This window comes from Eurosta solidaginis, chromosome 1 (assembly GCF_040869045.1).
Source record: "Eurosta solidaginis isolate ZX-2024a chromosome 1, ASM4086904v1, whole genome shotgun sequence".
Classification (NCBI taxonomy): Eukaryota; Metazoa; Arthropoda; class Insecta; order Diptera; family Tephritidae; genus Eurosta; species Eurosta solidaginis.
The window spans coordinates 192,133,776-192,161,046 of NC_090319.1; the positions used below are offsets into that span (position 1 = coordinate 192,133,776).

The window sequence follows — 27,271 nt, forward strand, 5'->3', positions numbered from 1 at the left end:
ATCTGCGTTAATGCAAAGGCCAAACTGACTCAGTCGTTGGAATACCAAGCGGAGGTGTTGCTCGTGCTGTTTTTCATCGTTTGAGGCAATTAGCAGGTCGTCGATGTAAGCATATACGAAGTCCAATCCGGATAGTGCTTCATTTATGAAGCGTTGAAACGACTGGGTTGCGTTACGGATACCGAATGGCATACTGACGAACTCAAACAAGCCAAACGGGATGATTACAGCTGTCTTGGGGATGTCTTCTTCTGCTACTGGTATATGGTGGAAAGCACGCCGGAGATCAGTTGAGGGAAACATTTTTTTTTTTTCAGCGAGGAGAGTGGTATAGTCATGCAAAAGTGAGATCGGATAACGGTCTGCTTTGGTCTGCTCATTTAGCCTTCGGTAATCTCCGCATGGTCGCCACTCTCCATTATTTTTCCGAGCCATATGGAGTGGACTGTCCCAGGGGCTATTGGATGGTCTGGCGTGGCCTAGGTCGACCAAAATCTGAAACTCTTCTTTAGCAACTTTGAAGCGTTCGGGGCACAGCTGGCGTACACGTTGGACGCAGGGTGGTCCGGTGGTTGGTATATAATGCTTTATCGAGTGCTTGGTGGCCGCACGGTTCGATGGGTTATCGAGTAATTCCGGAAATTCTGTGAGGATGTTTGTGAATTTTCTCGGTTTATTGAGGGTCGTTATCGCTGTGATTGGTGCTGTTGCGTATGCACCTGTGCTGCGAGAATCCGAGTTGGGGTCTATGATGCACCCCCGTTTGAGGTCGACTATTAGTCCGTGTTCGTGAATTAGGTCTGCACCGATGATTGGGTATGGTACGTTAGCCATACAAAAAATCCAATGAATTGGTCGACGGAGCCCAATATTGAGAGTCAGCTCCTTCTGGCCATATGTTTCGATGACAGTGCCGTTGGCAGCCTGCAGTCGAAGTTGGGTTGAGGTTAGTCTGCCCTGACGAGGAGGGGGAGTGACTGAAATATCCGCGCCAGTATCGACGAGGTATTTTGTGCCTGTTTTAAGGTCGTAAATGAATAGTCGGCGGGGTGTTGGTTTGCCGCCAGTGGTCGCCGAAACTACTAAGGCGGCTTGCGTTTCCCTGATTCTGTGAAAATATGCATGGTTGTGTACATCTATTGGCACGTATCCCGAACCTGCGATGATAAAAGCAGGTGGAAGGTGGTGAGCTGTTTGGGTTCGGGCTTCGAGGTGTGTTGGGCGCCTTGTTGGAGGACTTGTTCTGTCTACCTTCTTCTCCGAACGCAGTTGCCATTGTTAATTTTTCAACCTGCTTGGCTTATTTGTTGATTTGTTCTAGTAAACTGTTGCTTGTGTTATCAGCTGTATGTGTGACTGGCATAACGTACCGATTGTCGCAATAGCGCTGAATTTCTATTAGCCGATTTGCCATCAGTGCGAGTGTGGCGTTATCAGGTTCATTAGAGGCAGCTAGTGCTAATTGTACCTACGATGGGAGTCGATCGAGAAAATTGTGCGGACGAACGTAGTATCTGGTTTGTTTCCGCCCAGTCGATTGGTTTCTGAAAGTAGTTCCGATGGACGTCGCTCGCCAAAATCAAGACCAGATAGAAGCATTTTGAATTTACGTTCCTGTGAAATACTATAATGGATCACTAGAACTTGTTTAAGTGTATTATACTTGTCGGTTTGGGGAGGGTTTGTAATAACACCCTCTACGATGATAAGTGCATCTTGATCAAGACGGCTGACTACCGCGTAATATTTCGTTGCATCGGAAGTGATTCTCCTGAGCTGGAACTGTGCCTCGATAGCGGCAAACCACAGCTGCACTTTTTGCGTCCAAAATGGAGGTAAATCAAGTCGCTCGAACTCATCTATGTGTGTCGCCAGTTCTTGATTACCAACCGCTTCAAAAAATTCATCGGTGCTAGCTCCACTTTGCAAACCAGCGTTATCGTTCTGGCCTTCTGTTGCATCAGTGCTCATATTGAGTTTGCTGAGAAATTATTGGTATATTTATTAAAATTGAAGGGGTCACCAACAGTGTTGCCAGGTGATGCAAAAAAAGAAGCTAGATTAGCAAAAAAAAGGTTAGAAAAGGCTAAATTTAGAAAAAAAAGAAGCTAAAAAAGGCCAGAAATTTTTTGGTCAATTCATAAAATTTTTTTTATATTTTAGTTTACACATTTGTAAATAAAAACTTATAAACCTAACTTAAGCATAACTTCCTGTTTCAAAACATATCAGGCACATTTTCTTTGACTAGCACATGGAATTACTTTAAATGATTGCATATGTGTATATACATAAAAAAATATTACAAAATAATTATTTATATAAAATATTCCCCATCTGAAGAATCAGAAGAGCTTATGTCTGGGTATAAAGTTTCGCTATTTACCATAGATATAAGATCATAGGTAATTTCAAAGTCATTACAACATTTAGATAAGCGTTTTAACGAGCATCTAATATTAAGCAGCGCATTAAGCATTTTAATTTTTAGTTTGTTCCTTAATTTAGTTTTCAGAATTTTCATGCCACTAAAAACTCTTTCAACCTCCGCGTTACTGAGTGGTAATACTAAAAAACTAAAAATGAATTCGGCAAGTTCTAAAAAAGGAGGTTCGTTTAATGCATTTTTATGTTCTCGGACTTCCGACCAAAATTACATGGCGGAGTGTACATTTTTCCATTGTATAGTTATAATATAGTTAAAATTTTTCTAAGCGGGGTCGCCCCTCGGCAGTGACTGGCAAGCGCTACGAGTGTATTTCTGCCATGAAAAGCTCTCAGTGAAAACTCACCTGCCTTGCAGATGCCGTTCGGAGTCGGCATAAAACATGTCGGTCCCGTCCGGCCAATTTGTAGGGAAAATCAAGAGGAGCACGACGCAAATTGGAAGAGAAGCTCGGCCTTATATCTCTTCGGAGGTTATCGCGCCTTACATTTATTTTTTTATTTAGTTATAAGTTTTCGCCACTGCAGCTCTAGTAATGCTATTTGACTTGAAGAATAACTATACTTCTCTTTTTCAAAGTAAGAAAATCCATCTGGCTGAAATTTTCAACGAATTTTCAGCAGAAAAAGATTTAATCTTTTGTAGAGAACTCATATTATTAGGTATTTATTAGGTGCTCACAAGAACTATTGAAATTATTTTATTTTAGAAATTGTTTAAAATACATTCGGAGTAAAAAAGGCTAAAAAAAAGTCACGAAGCTAAACACAAAATTTCGAGGCTAAAGGCAAAAAAAAAGGCTAAATCTAGCCTCGAAAAGGCTAACCTGGCAACACTGGTCACCAATTCTGTGCGGATAAATAATTTCCACATCTAATTAAACGTGCATACAACTTCAAGCTGTACGTTTATCTATCAAAAAAATCAAACTTAAAACTAATACAAAGATTATGCGTGTTAATTTCAGAAGTTCTAGAATGTTAATGCTTGGGAACGAAATATAAAAAGTGTTCTTACTGAATACGATTGTAGTAACAAAAAGGAATAAGAAAAAGTACCAACTCCGAAATAGTGCTGCCACCCGTGACAGTGGTGTGTAGAGTTCCCACACAATAATAACGAATGAAAACAATCGAAGAGAGACTGGATTAAAAGCAAATTATACAAAGGTCGACTAGGTCCCCGTCGTAAGAATTTGCAATTAGTTGGCGTTACTGCACTATTCCTTGCAGCATAAGATGACGAATTAGTGCCACCATCAATTGAGATTTTGTGTACGTAACCGACAATACCTATACTGCAAAGCAAATTATACAAATGGAATTAAAAACATTCAAAACGCTTGACTGCAATGTGTCGCGTCCATTGCCAATACATATCTTGAGTCGTTTTTCCAAAGCAGCCAAAGTGAAAGATAACCATCATGCAATGGCCATATTTCCTCGAATTAACATCGATAGAATACGATTTAGCATCATATAGGCTATCAGAGATTGGCGCTGCATCCCGATTTTTAGCTTTACATTTGCTGAAAGATAATTCAAAATTACCAACTGGTTTTAACAGCAACCACTGGACATCAACAATGCAATGGTATTCACACTACACTCGTGATCATTTACGAGCAATTTACAGAAAAATTGCAAATGTAGTGCGACATGCAAACGTTGCTCTATTGCAGGCTGTCTAGACAAAATATCAATCATCAAAATTATATAAAATATCACTGCGTTCAGAGTTATATGACAAATTAATTGATTCAATAATTAATTCGAACAAATGAACGCAAGTGGTAATTAGACAGTTTGGGCGATAGAAGCAAACTGCATGATTTTAAGTTATGTTTATGGCGTTTAGTTTAATTGTTTTTATTTTTTTTTTTATAACAAAACCTGTAATTATATCTCTCATATTACACTTAAGAAAAATATATATATTTTTAAAATTTAACCTTGTGCGCGTTGAAATCATAATCACGAAAAAAACCGTGGGCCAATTAATTGCCATTGGTGCCGGGAATGTTTCAGTTTCGCTCGCATTCCTTATCAAGATGTCTTCGTGACTATGTGAACTACATTAGATTCAGCTAATAATCCAAAATTTCTCATCCAATCCATTTCTGTCGCTGTTCCAGCCTATACCGATAAGAACATTATCTAGATTGGCTTGTTCCTCTCTTGTAGACTGAATATCACGATCCATGTCACTGTTTCGGGTGCTGGCCAGCATAATCCGGGTAATATATGACGTGTTCCAACGGCTTTATCTTCCGTTTCGTGTTGAACATACCACTTCGACTTGATGCGGTCAATTTATTACATGAATCGCGGCTATTAGCAGGACGAATCTTTTGGTAGTGGTGGTTCAGTTGCCGCAGCTTTGATCAATACTTGTTATTTTGATGACGGTATTGCCTATTGCAATGACGCCACTAACAATGGTAATGGTGATCAGAGCGCAATTTGATCGCTGGTATCCATATTTATATTCGCTTTGCTGACTGGCACAACAGACGAGCTATATGAATGCGTGACCTTTCGCGCTAATAGCCTAGTATTGTCGTAGTCCACTTGAAACGTTGATTATTATTTTTATTATTATAACTAAATCTGAAGAATAAGAAATTAGATGAGGGTACTAGTAAAACCATTGCTCGTATAGAAATCTTATATTTACTCCATGGGCTCTGGCACCACCCCTTCATACGGGATACTGGATCGGTACAGAAAATCGGCAGTTGGGTCAACTGAAGGTATGAGATAATTCGTCTAATTTCTTAGATTTATTGTCTGGAATATTGGAAATTATATTTGCGTAAAATTTAGGTAGCGAAGTACATACACTGCACGTTGGCAAGAGATGGCCGTCGAAATAGATGCAGCCCTAAGTTTGGAAGGCAATACCAGAACTGCCGCTTCATCTCTTGCATATGCAATCCCAGTGGGCAATATGACGGCCTCCACCATAACGGTGCCCTGGCATGTGTGGTAAGAGGTGAGCTAATATTCACGTTTGTTATTGTAATTTATATTATATTTAGTTTTGAAGTGAGTACTTAGGTTGTATGTTAGGATTTCAAAAAGGGGCTTGTGTAATTGTATGGGTTTTAACTGTAATCAATTTTTAGATTGAAACCCGTGGCTGTTCCCTCCCTTTTTTTCTCAATCCGCGTTTGCGCCAACCAAACCATCAGTAAACCTTTATGAATTTCTCTACATCTCGATGCAATTTGGTTACTCTTTCTGATTAAATAATGAGTTGATTGAACAAAGATATAACCAATGAACCATATGAATACTTTGATGATCAGAACCTAAATATAGTTTTTCAATTATCTTTTGGAATCATATTTGACTCAAATATGTTTACTTTAGGTGATCAAAAATTTGAATCATTTTTCATTCAGCTTTTCGAATCTTTTCGGCTTATCTTGGTTGACTGAATAATGACCATTCTACTTGTTGAAATTTTACTTCTCTTTGAAGATCTTATTTTGTATGAGATATGAATCAGAAACGATAATTGTATGCTGTAACAAATATTGGATCAGCGTTAGGCTTGGTTATACCGGTCGTTGGCCTCGTTCGCGGTGAACGAGAGCTGGGTTAAGCGGGTTGTTGGTCTCGTTCGGGGTGCATGAGAGCTGGGTTACGTGATTTGTTATAACGGGCAAGAGTTACAAGTCTCCCTCACCCTCACTGGAGGGTGGTAGTAGGACCAATTTCGTTATTGGTCTGGTGGTTTGTCCCCTTGCCGTATCCAGTTCGACGACTCGAACTCGGTTATCGGGGCCATAGTGAGGGTTGGCTATCCGACCTAGCCTCCATTCGTTAGGGGGCAGATTATCCTCGTTAATGACGACTAGGTCCCCCGGTTTGGGGTTTGATTGTGGATGCTTCCACTTAACGCGCTTCTGAAATTCGGTGAGATACTCAATTTTCCACCGTTTGCAAAAGGTTTGATGCAGCGCCTTAAGTTTCTCCCATCGATTGACGAGTGAAGCGCGATTCTCGCTGACGTCAATCTCGGGTGGCGCTAGTAGATGGCCCCCGAGTAGGAAGTGTCCGGGGGTATGTGTATCCAGGTTGGACCGGTCATTTGAAGATGGGCTTAGGAGTCGGGAGTTGAGACAGGATTCAATACTACACAGGAGGGTGCTAAACTCCTCGAGAGTAAATTTGTGAACTGATACGATCTTTTTGAAATGAGTTTTGAAACTCTTGACTCCCGCTTCCCACAGCCCGCCCATATGAGGAGCAGCGGCTGGTATGAAATGCCATGTCAGGGTTTGGTGGGCATATTTAGAGAGGGTTTGGTCGCGCGCACCAACGAGGAATGCCTTTAACTCTGAGCGGAGAGCCCTCGACGCACCGATAAAGTTCGTCCCGTTGTCGGAATAGAGGTTTTTCAGGCATTCTCGCCTGGCGACAAAACGACTAAATGCTGCTAGAAACGCGGCGGTGCTGAGGTCGCTAGTCACCTCTAAGTTGATCGCCTTAGTCGCAAAACAGACGAATAGGCAGACGTAACTCTTAGACATGCGGCATCCTCGTCCTATGTAAGACTTGATGTCAAACGGTCCGGCAAAATCCACCCCGGTGTTGGTAAATGCTCGAGAAAAGGTAGAACGTTCCGCAGGGAGAATTCCTATGAGTTGCGTCGGGGATCATTTGCGGAATAGCGTACAGGCCTTGCAGTTGTGAATGATGGATCGAATCATGTTTTTGACCCGAGGTATCCAATACTGCGTGCGTAGGAGCCGCAGCATGAGTTGGTTTCCGCCATGTATGGAAATGGTGTGGACAAACTGGACTAGGAGATGGGTGAGTCGGCAGGTATAAGGGAGGATTATCGGGTGACGCTCGTCGACGGGAACGTCCCTGGATGCGTTGAGATGACCCCCCACCCGAAGGACATTATCTTCGTCGATAAAGGGGTCTAGAGAGAGGATCTCGCTTTTGGTCGCGATGGGTTTCCTAGTTCTCAGAGTGCCTATTTCTTCGGCCTAGTGGTTGGTTTGGGATATCCTTATTAGGCGGCTAGTCGTAGCCTTGATTTCGTCTGGCGAAATCTGGTGCGACTCTGCTTTAAAGGACGTTTTAGCTTTTGGATGAGTTCTATTCGAGAATCTTATAATGTAGGAGATTACCCGCAACGCCCTTGATAGATCGGAAAACCGATCAAGAATATCCTCGCTATTATTGATGTTTGTTGCTGCATGCACTTGTAATCGTTTTTCTTCGATGTTTGTGTGGTACTCCTGTTCGCCTTGAGATGGCCATTTCGCTTTGCCTTCTTGCAGCCAAGAAGATCCCTACCACCACAAAGAGTTGTCGACTAGGTCCGTGGCTGGAAGTCCTCTGCTGGCTAAGTCCGCTGGATTTGATGCGGACTCGACATGATGCCAAGCTTTAGTTCCTACCTTCTCCACGATTTTTGTCACCCTGTGAGCTACAAATGTTGACCAGGAATAAGGGGGTTTTCGAATCCATGCTAAGACGATGGTCGAATCTGTCCATAGGTGAATGTTAAATGTGCCTAAGTTCAGGTTCTCCATCACAGTTTCCAAAGTCTCAGCCAGTAAGACGGCACCGCATAACTCCAATCTTGGTAATGAAATTGTTTTCACTGGTGCCAGTTTTTGCCATGAGTAGACTGACGTTGATCCTGTCATTGATCTTAGCTCGCACGTAAACCCTAGCCGCGTAGGCTTTTTCGGACGCGTCACAGAAGCCGTGAATTTCTATATCGTTGGTTGGGGTGAAGTGCACCCACCAGAGTATACAAATCCGGTTAATGGCGGGGTACTCCTGCATAAAGGTTTGCACCGATTTAGAGTGATTGTGGATACCGGTTCATCCCAATCCGTCTCCTCCAGCCAAATGTTCTGCATTAATATCTTAGCTACGATGATAACTAGGGCGAGCCAGCCTAAAGGGTCGAAGAGTTTGGTGATGGCAGATAGGATCGCTCTCTTTGTTAAGATGTCCTGGTTTTCGATTGGTTTCGCTGTGAAATAAAAGTAGTAGGAATGCGCGTTCCAACGGATGCCTAGGGTCTTTACCATGCTCGCGTCCTCGAACTCCAGAAAGTCTTCCGTAAGCCTGTGAGGTTTGGGTATTCCCTGTAGTATCCTACTGCAATTAGAGGTCCATTTTCGCAGACGGAATCCTGCTGATTTTAATGCAGCTGTGATTTCATCGCGAGCATTGATTGCTGCCTCGATGCTATGCCCCCTGCAAGGACGTCATCAACGTACATACTGTTTCACAAGATGGGCGCTGCGATTGGCAGCGATGCCTCGACAGTTGCTTGTGGTGGTACTACGGTGTGCACCTTGGACGTGTGTCCTAACGTGACATATTCTGTCAGTACCCTATTGTATTCCGTCTGTAGGGCCGGTGTCTTGGCTAGGCGTGTCTCGTTCCGATAGAACTGAGAGCAGACGCTATTAAGAGATGGGCCCAAACAGAGGGTTTTTGGGAAGTTTTGTTTGAATGGCCGGGGGTAAGTGGATCCAGGTTGGACGGGTCATTTGAAGATGGGCTTAGGGGTCGGGAGTTGAGACAGGATTCAATACTACACAGGAGGGTGCTAAACTCCTCGAGAGTAAATTTGTGAACTGATGCGATCTTTTTGAAATGAGTTTTGAAACTCTTGACTCCCGCTTCCCGCAGCCCGCTCATATGAGGAGCAGCTGCTGGTATGAAATGTCATGTCAGGGTTTGGTGGGCATATTTAGAGAGGGTTTGGTCGCGCGCACCAACGAGAAATGCCTTGAACTCTGAGCGGAGAGCCTTCGACGCACCGATAAAGTTCGTCCCGTTGTCGGAATAGAGGTTTTTCAGGCATTATCGCCTGGCGACAAACCGACTAAATGCTGATAGAAACGCGGCGGTGCTGAGGTCGCTAGTCACCTCTAAGTGGATCGCCTTAGTCGCAAAACAGACGAATAGGCAGACGTAACTCTTAGACATGCGGCATCCTCGTCCTCTGTAAGAGTTAATGTCAAACGGTCCGGCAAAATCCACCCCGGTGTTGGTAAATGCCCGAGAAAAGGTAGAACGTTCCGCAGGGAGAATTCCCATGAGTTGCGTCGGAGATCATTTGCGGAATAGCGTACAGGCCTTGCAGTTGTGAATGATGGATCGAATCATGTTTTTGACCCGAGGTATCCAATACAGCGTGCGTAGGAGCCGCAGCATGAGTTGGTTTCCGCCATGTATGGAAATGGTGTGGACAAACTGGACTAGGAGATGGGTGAGTCGGCAGGTATAAGGGAGGATTATCGGGTGACGCTCGTCGACGGGAACGTCCCTGGATGAGTTGAGACGACCCCCCACCCGTAGGACATTATCTTCGTCGATAAAGGGGTCCAGAGAGAGGATCTCGCTTTTGGTCGCGATGGGTTTCCTAGTTCTCAGAGTGCCTATTTCTTCGGCATAGTGGTTGGTTTGGGATATCCTTATGAGGCGGCTAGTCGTAGCTTTGATTTCGTCCGGCGAAATCTGGTGCGACTCTGCTTTAAAGGACGTTTTAGCTTTTGGATGAGTTCTATTCGAGAATCTTATAATGTAGGAGATTACCCGCAACGCCCTTGATAGATCGGAAAACCGATCAAGAATATCCTCGCTATTGTTGATGTTTGTTGCTGCATGCACTTGTAATCGTTTTTCTTCGATGTTTGTGTGGTACTCCTGTTCGCCTTGAGATGGCCATTTCGCTTTGCTTTCTTGCAGCCAAGAAGATCCCTACCACCACAAAGAGTTGTCGACTAGGTCCGTGGCTGGAAGTCCTCTGCTGGCTAAGTCCGCTGGATTTGATGCGGACTCCACATGATGCCAAGCTTTAGTTCCTACCTTCTCCACGATTTTTGTCACCCTGTGAGCTACAAATGTTGACCAGGAATAAGGGGGTTTTCGAATCCATGCTAAGACGATGGTCGAATCTGTCCATAGGTGAATGTTAAATGTGCCTAAGTTCAGGTTCTCCATCACAGTTTCCAAAGTCTCAGCCAGTAAGACGGCACCGCATAACTCCAATCTTGGTAATGAAATTGTTTTCACTGGTGCCAGTTTTTGCCATGAGTAGACTGACGTTGATCCTGCCATTGATCTTAGCTCGCACGTAAACCCTAGCCGCGTAGGCTTTTTCGGACGCGTCACAGAAGCCGTGAATTTCTATATCGTTGGTTGGGGTGAAGTGCACCCACCGAAGTATACGAATCCGGTTAATGGCGTGGTACTCCTGCATAAAGGTTTGCCACCGATTTAGAGTGATTGTGGATACCGGTTCATTCCAATCCGTCTCCTCCAGCCAAATGTTCTGCATTAATATCTTAGCTACGATGATAACTAGGGCGAGCCAGCCTAAAGGGTCGAAGAGTTTGGTGATGGCAGATAGGATCGCTCTCTTTGTTAAGATGTCCTGGTTTTCGATTGGTTTCGCTGTGAAATAAAAGTAGTCGGAATGCGCGTTCCAACGGATGCCTAGGGTCTTTACCATGCTAGCGTCCTCGAACTCCAGAAAGTCTTCCGTAAGCCTGTGAGGTTTGGGTATTCCCTGTAGTATCCTACTGCAATTAGAGGTCCATTTTCGCAGAGGGAATCCTGCTGACTTTAATGCAGCTGTGATTTCATCGCGAGCATTGATTGCTGCCTCGATGCTATGCCCCCCTGCAAGGACGTCATCGACGTACATACTGTTTCACAAGATGGGGCTGCGATTGGCAGCGATGCCTCGACAGTTGCTTGTGGTGGTACTACGGTGTGCACCTTGGACGTGTGCCCTAACGTGACGTATTCTGTCAGTACCCTATTGTATTCCGTCTGTAGGGCTGGTGTCTTGGCTAGGCGTGTCTCGTTCCGATAGAACTGAGAGCAGACGCTATTAAGAGATGGGCCCAAACAGAGGGTTTTTGGGAAGTTTTGTTTTTATGTAGTGCCTCGCAATAGGCATTATCTTCAGTCAGGGCCTTTTTTGTAGGTAAGTTTTCAAGTTCCCAGAAAGCGGTTAATTGCGTGTCTAAGCTTATTTCTTGAAAAAGGATACTCGTGTATTGGTCGGGTGAGGTGCTTCTGCACGACCGGTTAAAATCCAACCGAAGACGGTTTCTTGGGCGAGAAGCGTTTTTAGAACGTTCTTCCGAATACCGTTTAGTATTATCTGGGGATAAATGTCGCCTCCAAGTATGATATCGACTGGTTCATTAATGAAGAACCTCTTATCCGCCAGAATCAGATCAGGGAACGCTTGCCAAATCGTTGCGCTAACTTGGCAAGTCGGAAGGTCCCCTTTTAATTGAGGTAGGACTAGGACTACTGTATCGATGCTTAGTAAGGGGTCTGTAAGCGAACCTAAGTTAATCGAACACGATTCTTTTATCTGCGCCGATAGCGTATTGTTTATTCCCGGCACTTGCACATGCAAACGTTTGGATGGCAGGTTTATTATCTTCTTGAGTCTCTCTGTTATGAAGGAGCACTCGGACCCAGAGTCTATCAGCGATCTGGTGGAAAATTTCACTCCGTTGTAGTGTATATAACCCGCGCTGTTCCTAATAACACCCCTTTAGTTGTGTTGGCATGACACGACGTAACGTTGTTAGCATTATCTTGTCTTTTATCAGACTCCATCCTTGCCCTAGCCTACTGTGGGGTTGAAGGTGTATTACCGGTGGCATTTTGAGTCCACCTTTGAGGAGTTGTCTTCGGTTGCGCTGTCGGGAGATGGAGAAAGGTGTTGTGCCTTGCGTGGCACGTGCTGCAATTGAATGGACTAGTGCAGCGTGTCATGATATGTCCACCCGACAGACAATTCAGACCATAACTATTGCTTTTTACAAACTCTATTTTCCCTGACGTAGACGACCTAAGGAATTTTTTGCAATTTCGTAATTTGTGCTCCGTGCTGTTGCACATCTTACATGCCAGTTTTGGTACACTGGTTTGGTAAACCCCAAGTTTTGTAGAATTTTCCCTAGAATTAGAATTTTGACTTTTGGGTGCTTTTGTGGTTTTTTTACCCCTAAGGTCAGAAACTGTTTCTAATGTTTGGAAGCGATTGGACATGAATTTGTCCATATCCTCCCATTTCGGTATATCGGCTTTTCGTTCCACGGTCTGCTCCCAAAGCGCTAAGGTAGATTCGGGGAGTTTTGTTGAACACAAGTACGTTATAATTGCATCCCAATTTGTGATGTCAATGTTATGACATTGCAGCGCAGAAATGCAATTGTTGATTTCACGTAGCATTTTTTTAATTGATGTTCCACACTCCTGTTTGACTGCCGTCAGGTTAAATAAAAGTTTAAGTTGTGTGTTGACTAGAATACGCTTGTTTTCGTACGTGTCGCTTAGATTTTTCCAGGCGGTTCAAAACCCTCATTTGTTAACGAGCACCTGCCCACTATTTCTTTTGCCTCCTCCTGAGTTTTTTGTTTAAGATAATATAATTTCTCGACATCTTTCAGATCGGTATTGTGGATGTAAATGGCCGTGAACATATCTCTAAAGGCTGGCCAAGAAAGGTAGTCGCCTTTGAATACATCGGTGTCGCAAGGCGACAGCCGCATTTTATGTCCACGGCGTGAAGAGTCTTCATCCTTTGCTTCATCTTTTGCCGGCTGTGGGTTGATAGCTTCGACATCAGCCGCCACAGCAGACATGCATTGCAGGTAGCATGCGAAGCAACTTTTATTCTTTCTTCTCAACGAGCTGAGTTCCTCTTTGGACAGCTCAGGATTGCGGAGAAGACTTTCATATGTAGACTTGGTCTTCTTCCATAGTGCACTTAGCTCCTCTTGCTGTAATGCAAGGGTGTGCTTGTTCCGGGATTCGGCCGGGGTGGAGTTGAAGTCTTGTTCAAGCTCGACTCTGGAATCAGCCAATCTAATATAAGTCTCCATTGATTTTATTAATTTGAATATCTTGTTTTTTTAAAGGTGTCGAGCTTGGAGGTAAACGACTTAGTGGCGTTGGTGTATGTGCAACCGCAGCAAAATCTATAAGCGCCTTTTTTTTTTTTAGCAGTACAGCTATCAATCCTGCTGAGATTGAATTTTGCAGAATCTTTGAAAACACACGGATTGAAGTTATCTGATTGATCTGATTGAATGTGTTAACACAGATAGCAATCCTTATGTGAATTTAGTGCGATAAACAACAGTTTGAATCAGATGTAAATCTTGACGTGAATGTAATGTGTAGCCTGTGATATGAAACACTTATAGAGATCCTCACGAGGATTCAATTGTTTAAACCACAGATAGAAATCCTGACGAGGATTTAATGTGTATACAGTGATATAGAAATAATCACAGATAGAAATCCTGACGAGGATTTAGTGTGTACAAAGTGATATTAAACACATATAGAAATCCTGACGGGGATTTAATGTGTTTACAGTGATGCGCAATGCAGACAAGAGAAATCGTCGATATTTAATGTGTCTAAAGGGTGCGTTGGACACAGATAGAAATATTTTCTGAAAACTTAGCGTGTCTAAAAAAAATTTCAAAACGCCGATGTAATCCCGATGTGGATATAATGTGTAAACCTCGAGATTTGAAACACGGATAGAAATTCCGACGAGGATGTAATGTGTATACCTAGTGATGTGAAACACAGAGAGAAATCCTGACGAGGATTTAATGTGTATACAAAAAGTGTGAAGTGAGCACTATCCCAGAGTAGCCAACCAGGGTAGCTTTCCCAATATAAAAGAAGTCAATTTGTTTATCCAACTTTACGTGGTAAAGTAACATTTTAATTATTTTATTAGGTGTTAAAAATACAAGCGATATAGATTAATTGTGTGAATAAGCCACTAGCCACCCAACGTAGTGAAACTTTTTGGCTTTTAGTATTATTTCAGTTCGCAAACTGAGTAATAAAGTGAATTCCGTGATCAATAAGTTAAGGCTATCAACCAAGTGAAAATATGGTTCCTGCAGCAAGTTTTTGTCAACGTATGTATGTGACGACGAGGGGTACAACACAGTGCAGTGATGAGTGTGTGATAATCGGGGGGAATTACCCGATAGTTAAAAGGCGATTGGTGTGTTTAAAAAACACGAAATTTAGCAATTTCACTTGCTTTGCCTTTATCCCTCTATCACGGAGTGTACTTTCCGTACTAAAAAAATGTGCACCACCAAGCAATTTTTTTACCACGTACTTTGAATTTGTGAGTGTGAAGTTAACGAGGTTGATGCTAAAGATGTACTGTGATGAATTGACTGTGTTGTATGAGATGGTGGACTGTTTATGATGTTGAAAGGTTGTGTGTGAAGTCGTGTGCTGACGTGATGTGATGCGATCTCGAGGTGACAATAATGTTAGTGGACTGTATGATATGATTTCGATGTGATGGGATGCTGTATGTTGTGAGATGAAGCTAATGGACTGTATGATGTGATGATTTGTATTGACGAGTATGCATAAACTCGTTATGTTTTCTCGCTTTGCTCACTCCTGGTGGATTTTAATTTGTCTGTGAAGATGATACCTTTTATAAATAATATCTAAGCTCTCAGGTTTTCCACACGTCCTGGTTATTATTTTATGATGGTAAAAATGTGCTGTGTTTCGGAATATTAACTTCCTCGGCGCGTAAGGACAAAATGTTTGCGGGGGAAATGTGGCACCCGGGTCGTGGGGCGCGATCGCATGCAAATAAAAGAAAAAGAATAAAGAGAATTAGTAACGAGTAGATAACAATATTTATGCACTTTATAAACAATGGAAATGAAATATTAGATGCAAACTCCAACTTATGAAAGTGATTTACTTGCCGAGAGTAATGAAATGATAAAGTTATGAAATTAATTCACTGCAAAATTCGCAATGCACTTGGCAAGTTAACATGTATGAGAATTATTAATGCGAATATTAATTAAATGACAATCTCAGCTTCTTAATATTAATTAAAATGACACTCTCAAATCAGTAAGGTAAAAATATATAAAATTGATATTTGGTCGTATAACTCACCTGTGAGATAGCTGCTGGCGCTCGTACGTTCTAATACAGAAGAAAGAGTTTAAAACGAAAAAAGGTCCGCACCACCTGCCGATAGCTGACTTTCGTCGAGTTTTTGCCCTTTGAAGTTAGCGCTCGGCAGGGGTGGGCCGTTACCGATAAATAATAATATTGCCAAAAATGTGCATTAGGATGGTAGCGAATATTTAGGCTGGTGGTCTAAACATCAACTGATGTTAAACACCGGTTGAGATTCCAATCCACCGTCTTGAAGTCGCGATAAGTCACGGAGCAAGGTATTCTGGTAGTCTGGAAATCGTAGGTCATGAAGTGTAAGTCGTGTTTAGAAAAACTAGGGGCAGATAGTTGGTTATAGTGGAGAATTTTTGGCGGTCACTCACAAAGAATAAATCTAGAAGAGTACTATTTGTACGGGTGAAATGTGTAGGTGAGGAGGTGTTCACAGGTTATAGTCCAAGGGATTCCGTACATAGTTTCAAGTCGGAAACGTTAATCAGGTTGCTGCTAAAATCCCCGGCTATTATAATATTACAGTAATTGCCTAGTAGTCGCTGAATAAATTCTGTGAAATCCAAAAAGTAAACTTAAACATTGGGAAGGTATACACATCCAATAAGGAGTTTACTATGAACAGAAAATACTTCGACAAACACATATTCTACGGGGTCGCCCTCTTCAGAAAGAAGAGATTTGTCGCTATCTGGATTAGTGCATTCAAGTTCTTTCAGTAAGTCAAAATAGTGTATAGGACAAGAATCGTCGGTTTTGCTGCTTTTAATGTAAACGAGGCCCCTTCTCGTGAACATGGAAACGATTTTTTTCCGTTTCTTAAGTCTAAGCGCATATTTGAAAATCTCATGATTAAGCCTAGTCAGCGACTGGTTAATATAAATGCGCCTATAATCGGCCACGGCTTTTAGCAGCAAGTTCCAATCCTTAGGGGATTGAAACTTCATGATAACAGCGGAGTCAACTTGGCTACCGGGAACATTACGGCCTCTAAATATGCCATTGAGTGGGGTCGGTTGAATATTTAGAGCAAATGAAAGGTGGTTTTGGATATTATGAATGTTTTCAGAATCTACACAAGGAATGCCGTGTACTCTGACTTCACGTGCAGCTGCACGATTTTCTTGGACGGATAAACTCGCTTTTAAATCTGTGATTTCGGCCTCAAGAACCCCGATTCTCTCCGTTACAGTCTCCAAGCGTGTGACTCTTTCACTCAATTGACATGAGGCACGTTGAAGAATGTCAAACTTTTCCTCGAACTTACTCCGCAAAACCTCCATGATTCTGGTTTCAGACTCAGAAATCTGTTTCGCAAGCAACTCCCTTATTCTGGTTTCCGACTCCAGGATTTGTTTTGCTACGAACTCATTGTTTTTGGCTAAACGCTCTTCAATAGTACGGATTATGTTGGAAGTGAGTCGATCATACGCGGGGTTTTGGGATCAGTATCATTGCTCATGGCCTCGCCACGACGCTTCCCAACACCAGACGACATTTTAGGAATTTTGAGAGTTAATTTTATTCTTTATAAAAAAAAAACGTAGGTGGCAGCCTCGTAAATGCAGTTAAAAACACTGCAGAAAAACGCACAGGTGTCGCTGTTGGCGGGAGTCCAAGGCACACAAGAAGATCAGAGGTTACACACAGATGGCGCTGATCACAAGAGTTGTATAGTAGTTGTTGATATATCGAGCCGGCTGGCATGCAAACACAAAACAAATAATTGGAGCACCTTTTCCACTTACTCGAAACTGTTGGATGAAACTAACTCCGGGATCAACTTTTGACGCAGTAATTACTTTAAAGCACCTTTGCTATGGTACATTAATATTAACAATACTTGTTTTAAAGAAATTGCTTCACAAATATAAAATTTACGAGGAGCGAAAAAACTTCCTTGTAGTAGTCACCAGGGATACTATAAACTGGTTTTTTGAACCACATGATTACAACAATACTGAAGCTAGAAAATATGTATGTATAACTATTTTACTATAGTTATATTAATATATTCTTCTTATTTCTTTTACTCAAACTTTATGTTTAATGTTGATTTGCAAAAAAAAAAAAAACAGATTTGAAGACAAATATCATAAGTAGGAATTTACATATGCCGATAGTGATAATTTTTTTTAACTTCTATTACAAAAAAATTCAATTCCTTCTTATAAAACTTCTTGAGAGTTGTAAATATAATTATACTTATATAAATATATATGTACTTTTTACATATATATATAATAGATTGGAATATCGCAAAAAGGAATTTTTAGATTACGTATAAAGAAAATTTAAATTTTATGTTTAACTGATTATGACCTTTTGACATATGATTCATAGATATACTCAGCTACCCTTTAGGTATGCTGGTATATTTTAAACCTTATCCCGTCGATAAGGTTTGACTTTTGAAAATACGAGAAGAGAATTAATTTGACTTTTGGCTTAAATACATAAAAAATGATGACCATGACAACTATAGCATATATATCAAATTCCGCACCACATTCTTTCCTTTAATTTGAATATTTTTCATCCGAGAAGGAAACGGCTATTCACTAACTGGGATAATTTTAGTAGCACAAGGTGCCGGTTTTGATGGTAGAAGAAACGGCGTTGAAAAAGCACCTATGAAACAAAAAAACACTTTTGAACTTTTGACGACACTATTTATTTCACTCAAAAAAAAATTTAAAAACTTACCAATTGTTTGTTTATATTTCTGCTTGCATTGTCTCCTACAGCGCAGGATAACAATTTTAACCGAACCGTAATATTCTATTTAATTGATGACACACACATACTTAAAACTTTAAACTTTGCGAATTTAGGAAAACTTACGATTTGATGTGTTCAGCTTGCCGGTTCCACAGAAAAGAAAGATTATTTTCCTGCGCAAATAGTTGCAAGCTCAGCATTAGGCTGGAAAAATCATATGGAATATCGATATCGTAAAACATATGTATGTTCTTTAATGGAAATTTACGACATTCGAAGATGTGTTTCGTAAGCTTAAAGCCTTAAACTGTATCACGATGGTTTTCACTGAATCAGATAGACTTTTAATATATTTTATAGAACCCAACTAAACTGTGGAAATTTTAATAAGAAGGCAAAAAGAAAGTTCTATAAAGCTATTTGGCTAATACGTATATGCAGATCGTACCTAAATAGTGCATTCATACATAGGTAATATGTATATATAGAAATAATTCTAGGCAAATTAAAAATCGAAATAAATCAGTAAACAAATTATTAATGTTAACATTGATATAAAACTCAGAAATCTGTTGTAAGTTAGTACCCATGGCAAATATGAGTGAAGAAGAAAGAGAAACAATCACACAACACGTTATCATCAGCTAACAGCAGAAGTTGTTACTCACACATACACACGCATATATTGCAAAATTACCAAGTATGTTATACAACTTTTCCAGAAGACATGCTCGTGAAAAGTCTAGACCTTAGGAGAAATATGTGAACGAGGCAACTGAGGCTATAAAAGCGGCGCGGTGCAAGCGATAGTCAATCAATTTGATTTTAACACGCTTTAGCGAAGTACGTGAGAATTGGAATTGTGAAGTACTACATCCGAAGTAGTCTAAATAAAGAACGTTTCGTTATACCAAATATTTCACTTATTCATTCAACAGTTCAGATATTCGAAATTTAATAGACGCTGCAAAATAATCTGGAATTTCCCCAAATTCGTTACAATACATTAAATATCGCGTAAACTACCCGTGACGATGGAACATCCAATATATGTCTTCTCAAAATTGTTTTTTTGTGTTTTGTTTTCGTTATCATTTTCATGACGTTCCCTGTGAATGCATGCATCGTTTTGCTATTAATTTTTTATACCCAGCTGTACTTGTACACAGGGTATTCTAACTTTGGATGAATAACGGTTGGTAGTATAGGTAGATATAAAGGAATCGAGATAGATATAGACTTCCATATATCCAAATCATCAGTATCGACAAAAAATTTGATTGAGCCATGTCCGTCCGTCTGTCCGTCCGTTCGTCTGTCCTTTAACACGATGACTTGAGTAAATATTGAGATGTCTTCACCAAATTTGGTACACGAGCTTATCTGGACCCAGAATAGATTGGTATTGAAAATGAGCGAAATCGGATGATAACCACGACCACATTTTTTATATATAACATTTTGGAAAACACAAAAAACCTGATTATTTAGTAAATAATACACCTAGAATGTTTTACGTGTGGACTGATATTGAGACTCTTGATAAAAATATGAAGAAAATGTTAAAAATGGGCGTGGCACCGCTCACTTGTGATAAAATAAATTTTAAAAATATTATTAATCATAAATCAAAAATCGTTAAACCCGTAATCGTAACAAAATTCGGCAGAGAGGTTGCCTTTACTATAAGGAATGATTCGAAGAAAAATTAACGAAATCGGTTAAGGACCACGCCCACTTTTATATAAAGGATTTTTAAAAAGGTCGTGGACGAATAAAATAAGTTATATCTTTGAAAATAGAGCTTTATATCAATGGTATTTCATTTCCCAAATGGATTTATTACAATCAATAGGAAAAAAATCAAATTTAAAAAAATGGGCGTGACACTACCCCTTTTAAGACTAAGCAATTTTCTATGTTAGGGAGCCATAACTCGAAGAAAAATTAGTTCAGAGTAGAACCATATGTATATGTATTATTGCGCAGCCTTGTAACACTACTAAGCACACAAAACAAACAACAACAGCATCTCAAGTGTACAGCTGGGTATGTAATGTTCGGTTTCACCCCAACTTAGACTTTCTTACTTGTTTTTAATTCGATGCATATTGATTTCTATAAATCTAAGGAAACTTACCCCTCGTGATGTGAGGTAATCCATACCTCTTGCTATTTGGTACATGAATGACGTCAAATCACTTGATTTTAGGATGCTAGATTTTCCATGAGTATTGCCGTATAACCTTAAATATAAATAAAAGTAAATAAAGGTAGAAAAGAAACAAAATAAAAACTAAAAATAATCGATATGGACTTATTTCAAGAAGCTATCAATTTTTCTTATCTGAAATTTCAAGACTTCAAAAGGGTAAATATTTTTTATACCCAACATGTACTTGTACATAAAAGTATTATAACTTTGATTGGATAACGGTAGTACATAATAAAATTAGGGAATCGAGATAGATATAGATATAAATTATCACCATCGAAAAAAATTTTGATTTAACTATTTCGGTCCGTCCACACGTTAACACAATAATTCGACTATAAATTGAGATAATTTTACGAAAGCCAGGGGCAGAATAGAGCTGTATGGCGAAATCGAGCGATTACCATGCCCACTTTTTCGATACCGAAAAAATGGAAAAAATGCGATAACTCATCACCAAAGACCGACAAACTGATGAAGGTTGATACGTGGGTTGACTTCTCAAGTATTCTAACCCATAAGTTCTAAGTCGTTACAGATATCATGTTGAAATTTGGCAGAGAGGTTGTCATTGCTATTATAGATTAACTTTATTTAAATAAGCAAAATCGGTTAAATAAGGTGCTGGCACTTGATATGTTGGTTGGCTTTATGACTAACAATAGAAATAGATAGATATAAATTATCACCATCGAAAAAAATTTTGATTTAACTATGTCGGTCCGTCCACACGTTGACACAATAATTCGACTATAAATTTAGATAATTTTACGAAAGCCAGGGGCAGAATAGAGCTGTATGGCGAATTCGAGCGATTACCATGCCCACTTTTTCGATACCGAAAAATGGAAAAAATGCGATAACTCATCACCAAAGACCGACAAACTGATGAAGGTTGATACGTGGGTTGACTTCTCAAGTATTCTAACCCATAAGTTCTAATTCGTTACAGATATCATGTTGAAATTTGGCAGAGAGGTTGTCATTACTATTATAGATTAACTTTATTTAAATAAGCAAAATCGGTTAAATAAGGTGCTGGCACTTAATATGTTGGTTGGTTTTAGGACTAAAAATAGAAATGTTGTAAAACTTAGAAAAATGGGCATGGCACCGCCCACATTTAGAAGAAATTTTTAGCCGTTAATCAAAAGCCTTTGAAGATATCATACTGGAAAATGCTCCATGCATTGTCGTAACTATTTCATATATACAGTGTGAAAAGAAACTGATTCAGTTGGCGACAACGCCCACTTAAAAAAATCTACATCGAAATTTCGAAAAATGTTAGAAATGCGTTAATTCATTACCAAAGTCTGATTAAGTGAAGAAACTTAATATGTTTGTTGACTCTATGAAGAAAAATACAAAATATGTAAAATCTTTGAAAATGGGCGTGACACCGCCAACATTGAGAAGAAGAAAATTTGAAAGTTTTGTAAGCCGAAGGTTAACCCTACCATTATATGTATGCTTTCTTAAAAAAATATATATATCGAAATTTCGAAAAATGTTAAAAATTATATACTCGCCCACATTAGAGGAAGGAATTTTGAAAGTCGTAAATCAAAAACGTGGAAGTTGTCCTTGCTTAGTTAAAAAAAAAGTTTTAAAACTCTAATGGTAACAAAAAGTTCAACATCCCTGCAGTATGTACTTAAATTAAACTGGTATTTCGCCCCAGCAGTAATATGGTCTAGCAAAATACGAAAATTTAAAAATAACTAAAAACTCCAAAATTCAACAAGTAAGGAAGGTTAAGTTCGGGTGTAACCGAACACTACATACTCAGTTGAGAGCTATAGTGACAACATAAGGGAAAATAACCATGTAGGAAAATGAACCGAGGATAAACATGGAATGTGTTTGTATGACATGTGTATCAAATGAAAGGTATTAAAGAGTATTTTATCAGGGAGGGGGCCATATTTCTATAGGTGGACGCCGTTTAGGGATATCGCCATAAAGGTGGACCAGGGCTAACTCTAGAATTTGTTTGTACGATATGGGTATCAAATGAAAGATGTTAATGAGAATTTTAAAAGGCGTGGGCTTAGTTCTATAGGTGGACGGTATCAAATGAAAAGTGTTAATGAGTATTTTAGAAGAGAGTGGGCCTTAGTTCTATAGGTGGACGCCTTTTCGAGATATCGCCATAAAGGTGGACCAGGGGTGACTCTACAATATGTTTGTACAATATGGGTATTAAATTAAAGGTGTTAACGAGTATTTTAAAAGGGCGTGGGGCTTAGTTCTATAGGTGGACGCCTTTTCGAGATATCGCCATAAAGGTGGACCAGGGGTGACTCTAGAATGCGTTTGTACAATATGGGTATCAAACGAAAGGTGTTAATGAGTATTTTAAAAGGGCGTGGGGCTTAGTTCTATAGGTGGACGCCTTTTCGAGATATCGCCATAAAGGTGGACCAGGGGTGACTCTAGAATGTGTTTGTACAATATGGGTATTAAATTAAAGGTATTAACGAGGGTTTTAAAAGGGAGTGGTGGTAGTTGTATAGGTGGTCGCCTTTTCGAGATATCGTCATAAAGGTGGACCAGGGGTGACTCTAGAATGCGTTTGTACAATATGGTATCAAACGAAAGGTGTTAATGAGTATTTTAAAAGGGAGTGGGGCTTAGTTCTATAGGTGGCCACCTTTTCGAGATATCGCCATAAAGGTGGACCAGGGGTGACTCTAGAATATGTTTGTATGATATGGGTATCAAATTAGAAGTATTAATGAGGGGTTTAAAAGGGAGTGGTGGTAGTTGTATATGTGAAGGCGTTTTCCAGATATCAACCAAAATGTGGACCAGGGTGACCCAGAACATCATCTGTTGGATACCGCTAATTTATTTATATACGTAACACCACGAACAGTATTCCTGCCAAGATTTCAAGGGTTTTTTATTTCGCCCTGCAGAACTTTTTTCATTTTCTTATACTTAATATGGTAGGTGTCACACCCATTTTACAAAGCTTTTTTCTAAAGTTATATTTTGCGTCAATAAACCAATCCATTTTCATTTTTCGTAATTTTCGATATCGAAAAAGTGGACGTGGTCATAGTCGGATTTCGGTCATTTTTTATACCAATACAAAGTGAGTTCGGATAAGTACTTGAACTGAGTTTAGTAAAGATATACCAATTTTTGCTCAAGTTATCGTGTTAACGGCCGAGCGGATGGACAGACGGTCGACTGTGTATAAAAACAGGGCGTGGCTTCAACCGGTTTCGCCCATTTTCACAGAAATAAGTTATCGTCCTAGATTCTAAGCCCCTACCAAATTTCAAAAGGATTGGTAAATTTTTGTTCGACTTATCCTAGAAAAATGAAATGAAAAAGGGCGGAGCCACGCCCATTTTTATTTATTTTATTTAATTTGTAGGGAAAATCAAGAGGAGCACGACGCAAATTGGAAGAGAAGCTCGGCCTTAGATCTCTTCGGAGGTTATCGCGCCTTACATTTATTTATTTATTATATCATTACTGGGGTTGAATATTGACATAATTTAAGTATATACTGTAAAAATAAAAAATTTATTGTTAAAATTTTACTTTAAAAAAACTTTTTTTAAAAGTGGGCGTGGTCGTGCTCCGATTGTGCTAATTTTTAATAAGCATACATATAGTAATAGGAGTAACGTTCCTGCCAAATTTCATCATGATATCTTCAACGACTGCTAAATTACAGCTTGCAGAAATTTTAAATTACCTTCTTTTAAAAGTGGGCGGTGCCACGCCCATTGTCCAAAATTTTACTAATTTTCTATTCTGCGTCATAAGTTCAACTCACCTACCAAGTTTCATCGCTTTATCCATCTTTGGTAATGAATTATCGCACTTTTTCGGTTTTTCGAAATTTTCGATATCGAAAAAGTGGGCGTGGTATAGTCCGATATCGTTCATTTTAAATAGCGATCTGAGATCAGTGCCCAGGAACGTACGTACCAAATTTCATCAAGATACCTCCAAATGTACTCAAGTTATCGTGTTAACGGGCGGACGGACGGACGTACGGATATGGCTCAATAAAATTTTTTTTCGATACTGATGATTTTGATATATAGAAGTCTATATCTTTCTCGATTCCTTTATACCTGTACAACCAACCGTTATCCAATCAAAGTTAATATACTCTGTGAGATCTGCTCAACTGAATATAAAAATAACTTTTCAAAATTTTGGCAAATGGGTGTGACACCACCCACACTTAATTGAAGAAAATTTAAAAGTTTTGCAAGCCGTAAATCAGAAGGTGTTAGTATCACTTTTATATATATGGCACGTAACTACTTAAATTAACATTATAGATATCTTAGTGTAAGTACTAATATTTAAAAAATTTGTAAACGTACCAAAGTCGAACCAAAATCGGAAAAATTTAACGAGTTTTGGTAAGAAAATTGTTTCTATGACAGTGACTGTTTTATAACTGCTTACGGCGGGTGATATTTGCATATCAGGGATCTATTTTAAAAGTTATATATTTTTTTTAGTTAAGTTAAAAAATTATAATAGATAAAAGTTTATGGGATTCCGTACCATAGCATTTGTATAACGAATCTTGCATTCCTTTTATTTTTAGGACCTTTTCCAAAAAGCCACAAATAAAGTAAAATCCGGCCTTTTATTTTATAAGTCCGAAAATAAAAGTTAAATCCACACTTTTAGTTTATTAGGACAATGGCTCATAAGCTGATCCAATTGGAACCAATTTTTTACCAATTGATTCTTATAAATTTGAAACCTATACGGTCATTTGAAAGTCTTTGCTTTTAATACCTGAGTTTTGTCATAGAAAAACTAAAACCAACTCTCATAGTGCTATACTTATTCTTTTCCGTAGCAAACTTGCACTTGTTTTTTCGCCATAAAGTTTGATCCAATTGAAAATTGCGTTGAAATTTGGTAAAACGTTATCTGTTGAAAGGAGAGAGACTCTGTATAAAAAACTGGTTTCATTTTGATGAGCCGCTCCATAAGTTTTGAGCAGGACTTTTATTCTGTCCTTAAAAAAAAAAAGTCCGGATTTAACTTTTATTAACGGACTTATGAAATAAAAGTCCGGGCTTAATAATTTCGAACCGAAAGAGTAAAAGTCCGTAAATAATTATTTCTGAAGAAATTTTAGTATAAAAGGAATGATAATTTTGGCCCTGATATAAGTATTATATTTCAGCTTTCATATTATTCAATGTTTGTGACATTCCTCTTTAAATGTATTCTTTATAATAGCCTATATATCTCTCCTCCCCTTTTGGACTTTGGTGTTGAGTTGCAGTATTTTAGTATAGTACCTATGCTTGGATTAGATACAGCCGCCCATAAAATATTTGGGTACGACCTTCTGAAGCGAAAATCGGCTTTATCAGTGAAATGAAATTATTATACTTTTGTGACGAGGTACTGATGATCATGTTACTGACATTTTTGATTTCAAATGGAGATTGCCCCGAAACTGGGAGAAGTTCAGTAGTTTCTATTGGCAGTAACATTTTAACAGACGAATATTTTTTCTAAAATATTACTGAAAATATCAGAAACAAGACGAGGTTATACTGACTTAATATTTTGTGACACACCTTTTAATTTCATTCACTAATTCTTAACACTATTTGGCAGGGTTTTATCAATATCAGTACAAAAATCATGTCCCTACAAAACGCGTTAGAGTGAGAAATTTCTAAATGGAAAATTAACATCAGTACTACGAATTCCCAATTTATATAATTCTACCAGAACTTGGGGAAAACCTGAGCCCTATTTCTCATCCAGACATTACACATGTCTATGAAGTTTTAACAGAGTGTAGAACGGCATGCATTTCTACAATACTTAAACAAAAAAAAAAAAAAATTTAAAAATAAACTTAAGAATTGTATATTTATAACCCCAGAAAACTCGTAAAACTAAAAAAGGACATCACGTATCATTGCAAAGCTTTTTAATAAACCTCATTTTCCAATTTTCTTATAACAAATTACAATATTATGGCTCTATTTAGAAATTTTATGTAAATTTAGCTGATTGGATCATGCCCAGATGCCAGATTTTCAAAGTCATGCCCAGACAAAATCATTGCACATATCCAGACCAAAGCCTTACAATAGTTACCTAATAAGTAGTGATATTTTTCTGTTTGAAGTATGTTCATATTTGAACGTTTTGTTTTAACCTATTGTTTTTATGTTATAGAACGAAACCTTTTTAGCAAAAAAGTGAGGTAAGTATTTGACCAAAGAACGGTCATTACCAAAGTATATTGTAACGAATATTAGCAGCACTGAGGGATTCTATCATCTCTAAGTCGATGCTAAGCAGTGATTCAAGTCAAATCAATAATTCAATCATTATGACTTCACATATGTACGTATAAGCAGGGAGAAGCCACGCACAAACACATGCAGATATCTTATCTGAGATATGCAATATAATTGTGGAACTGTCGCTCACAAACACACGCGCATATGATACCTATACACGTACCTCCGTAGTTATAATTATAACAGATGCCAACTAGAAAATTCTAGAAATGGAAGCGCCTAGAAGATGCAACGAGGAACTCAAAGAGTATAAAAAGCAACCACGGTAGAGGCGCTGGAATCGGTTTCCATTAAGCACGCTATCTGTCGGGCAATAGTAGAGTTATTTATTGTGAATTATTTTAATAAAGGCCATTTTGCATTATTAACCTTCATAAGTTCTTCAATATTATTGACGTTCAAGTTCTTTGGGTCAAATTTGAGCCAAGCGGTAAAGTTGTGGTATAGAACAAATTTAACATATTAAAATGTTGTATAAAATATAGCATATTATATTTAGCTTAAATTAATAAATATTTTATGCTTTTAACAGCATTTGTTTCAATCTTTT

At 39.2% G+C, this 27,271-nt stretch overlaps 1 protein-coding gene across 3 annotated transcripts in view; it reads right to left on the reverse strand.

Annotated features, from left to right (window-relative positions):
• Cad96Ca (tyrosine kinase receptor Cad96Ca) overlaps window positions 1-27,271 on the reverse strand; it is a 2,297,709-nt gene that overhangs the window by 687,344 nt on the left and 1,583,094 nt on the right. For all 3 annotated transcript variants that reach the window (XM_067760060.1, XM_067760059.1, XM_067760061.1), the window contains exon 8: window positions 20,318-20,423. In XM_067760060.1, the coding sequence (XP_067616161.1) occupies window positions 20,318-20,423 (106 nt within the window). The remainder of the gene's footprint in view (window positions 1-20,317; window positions 20,424-27,271) is intronic.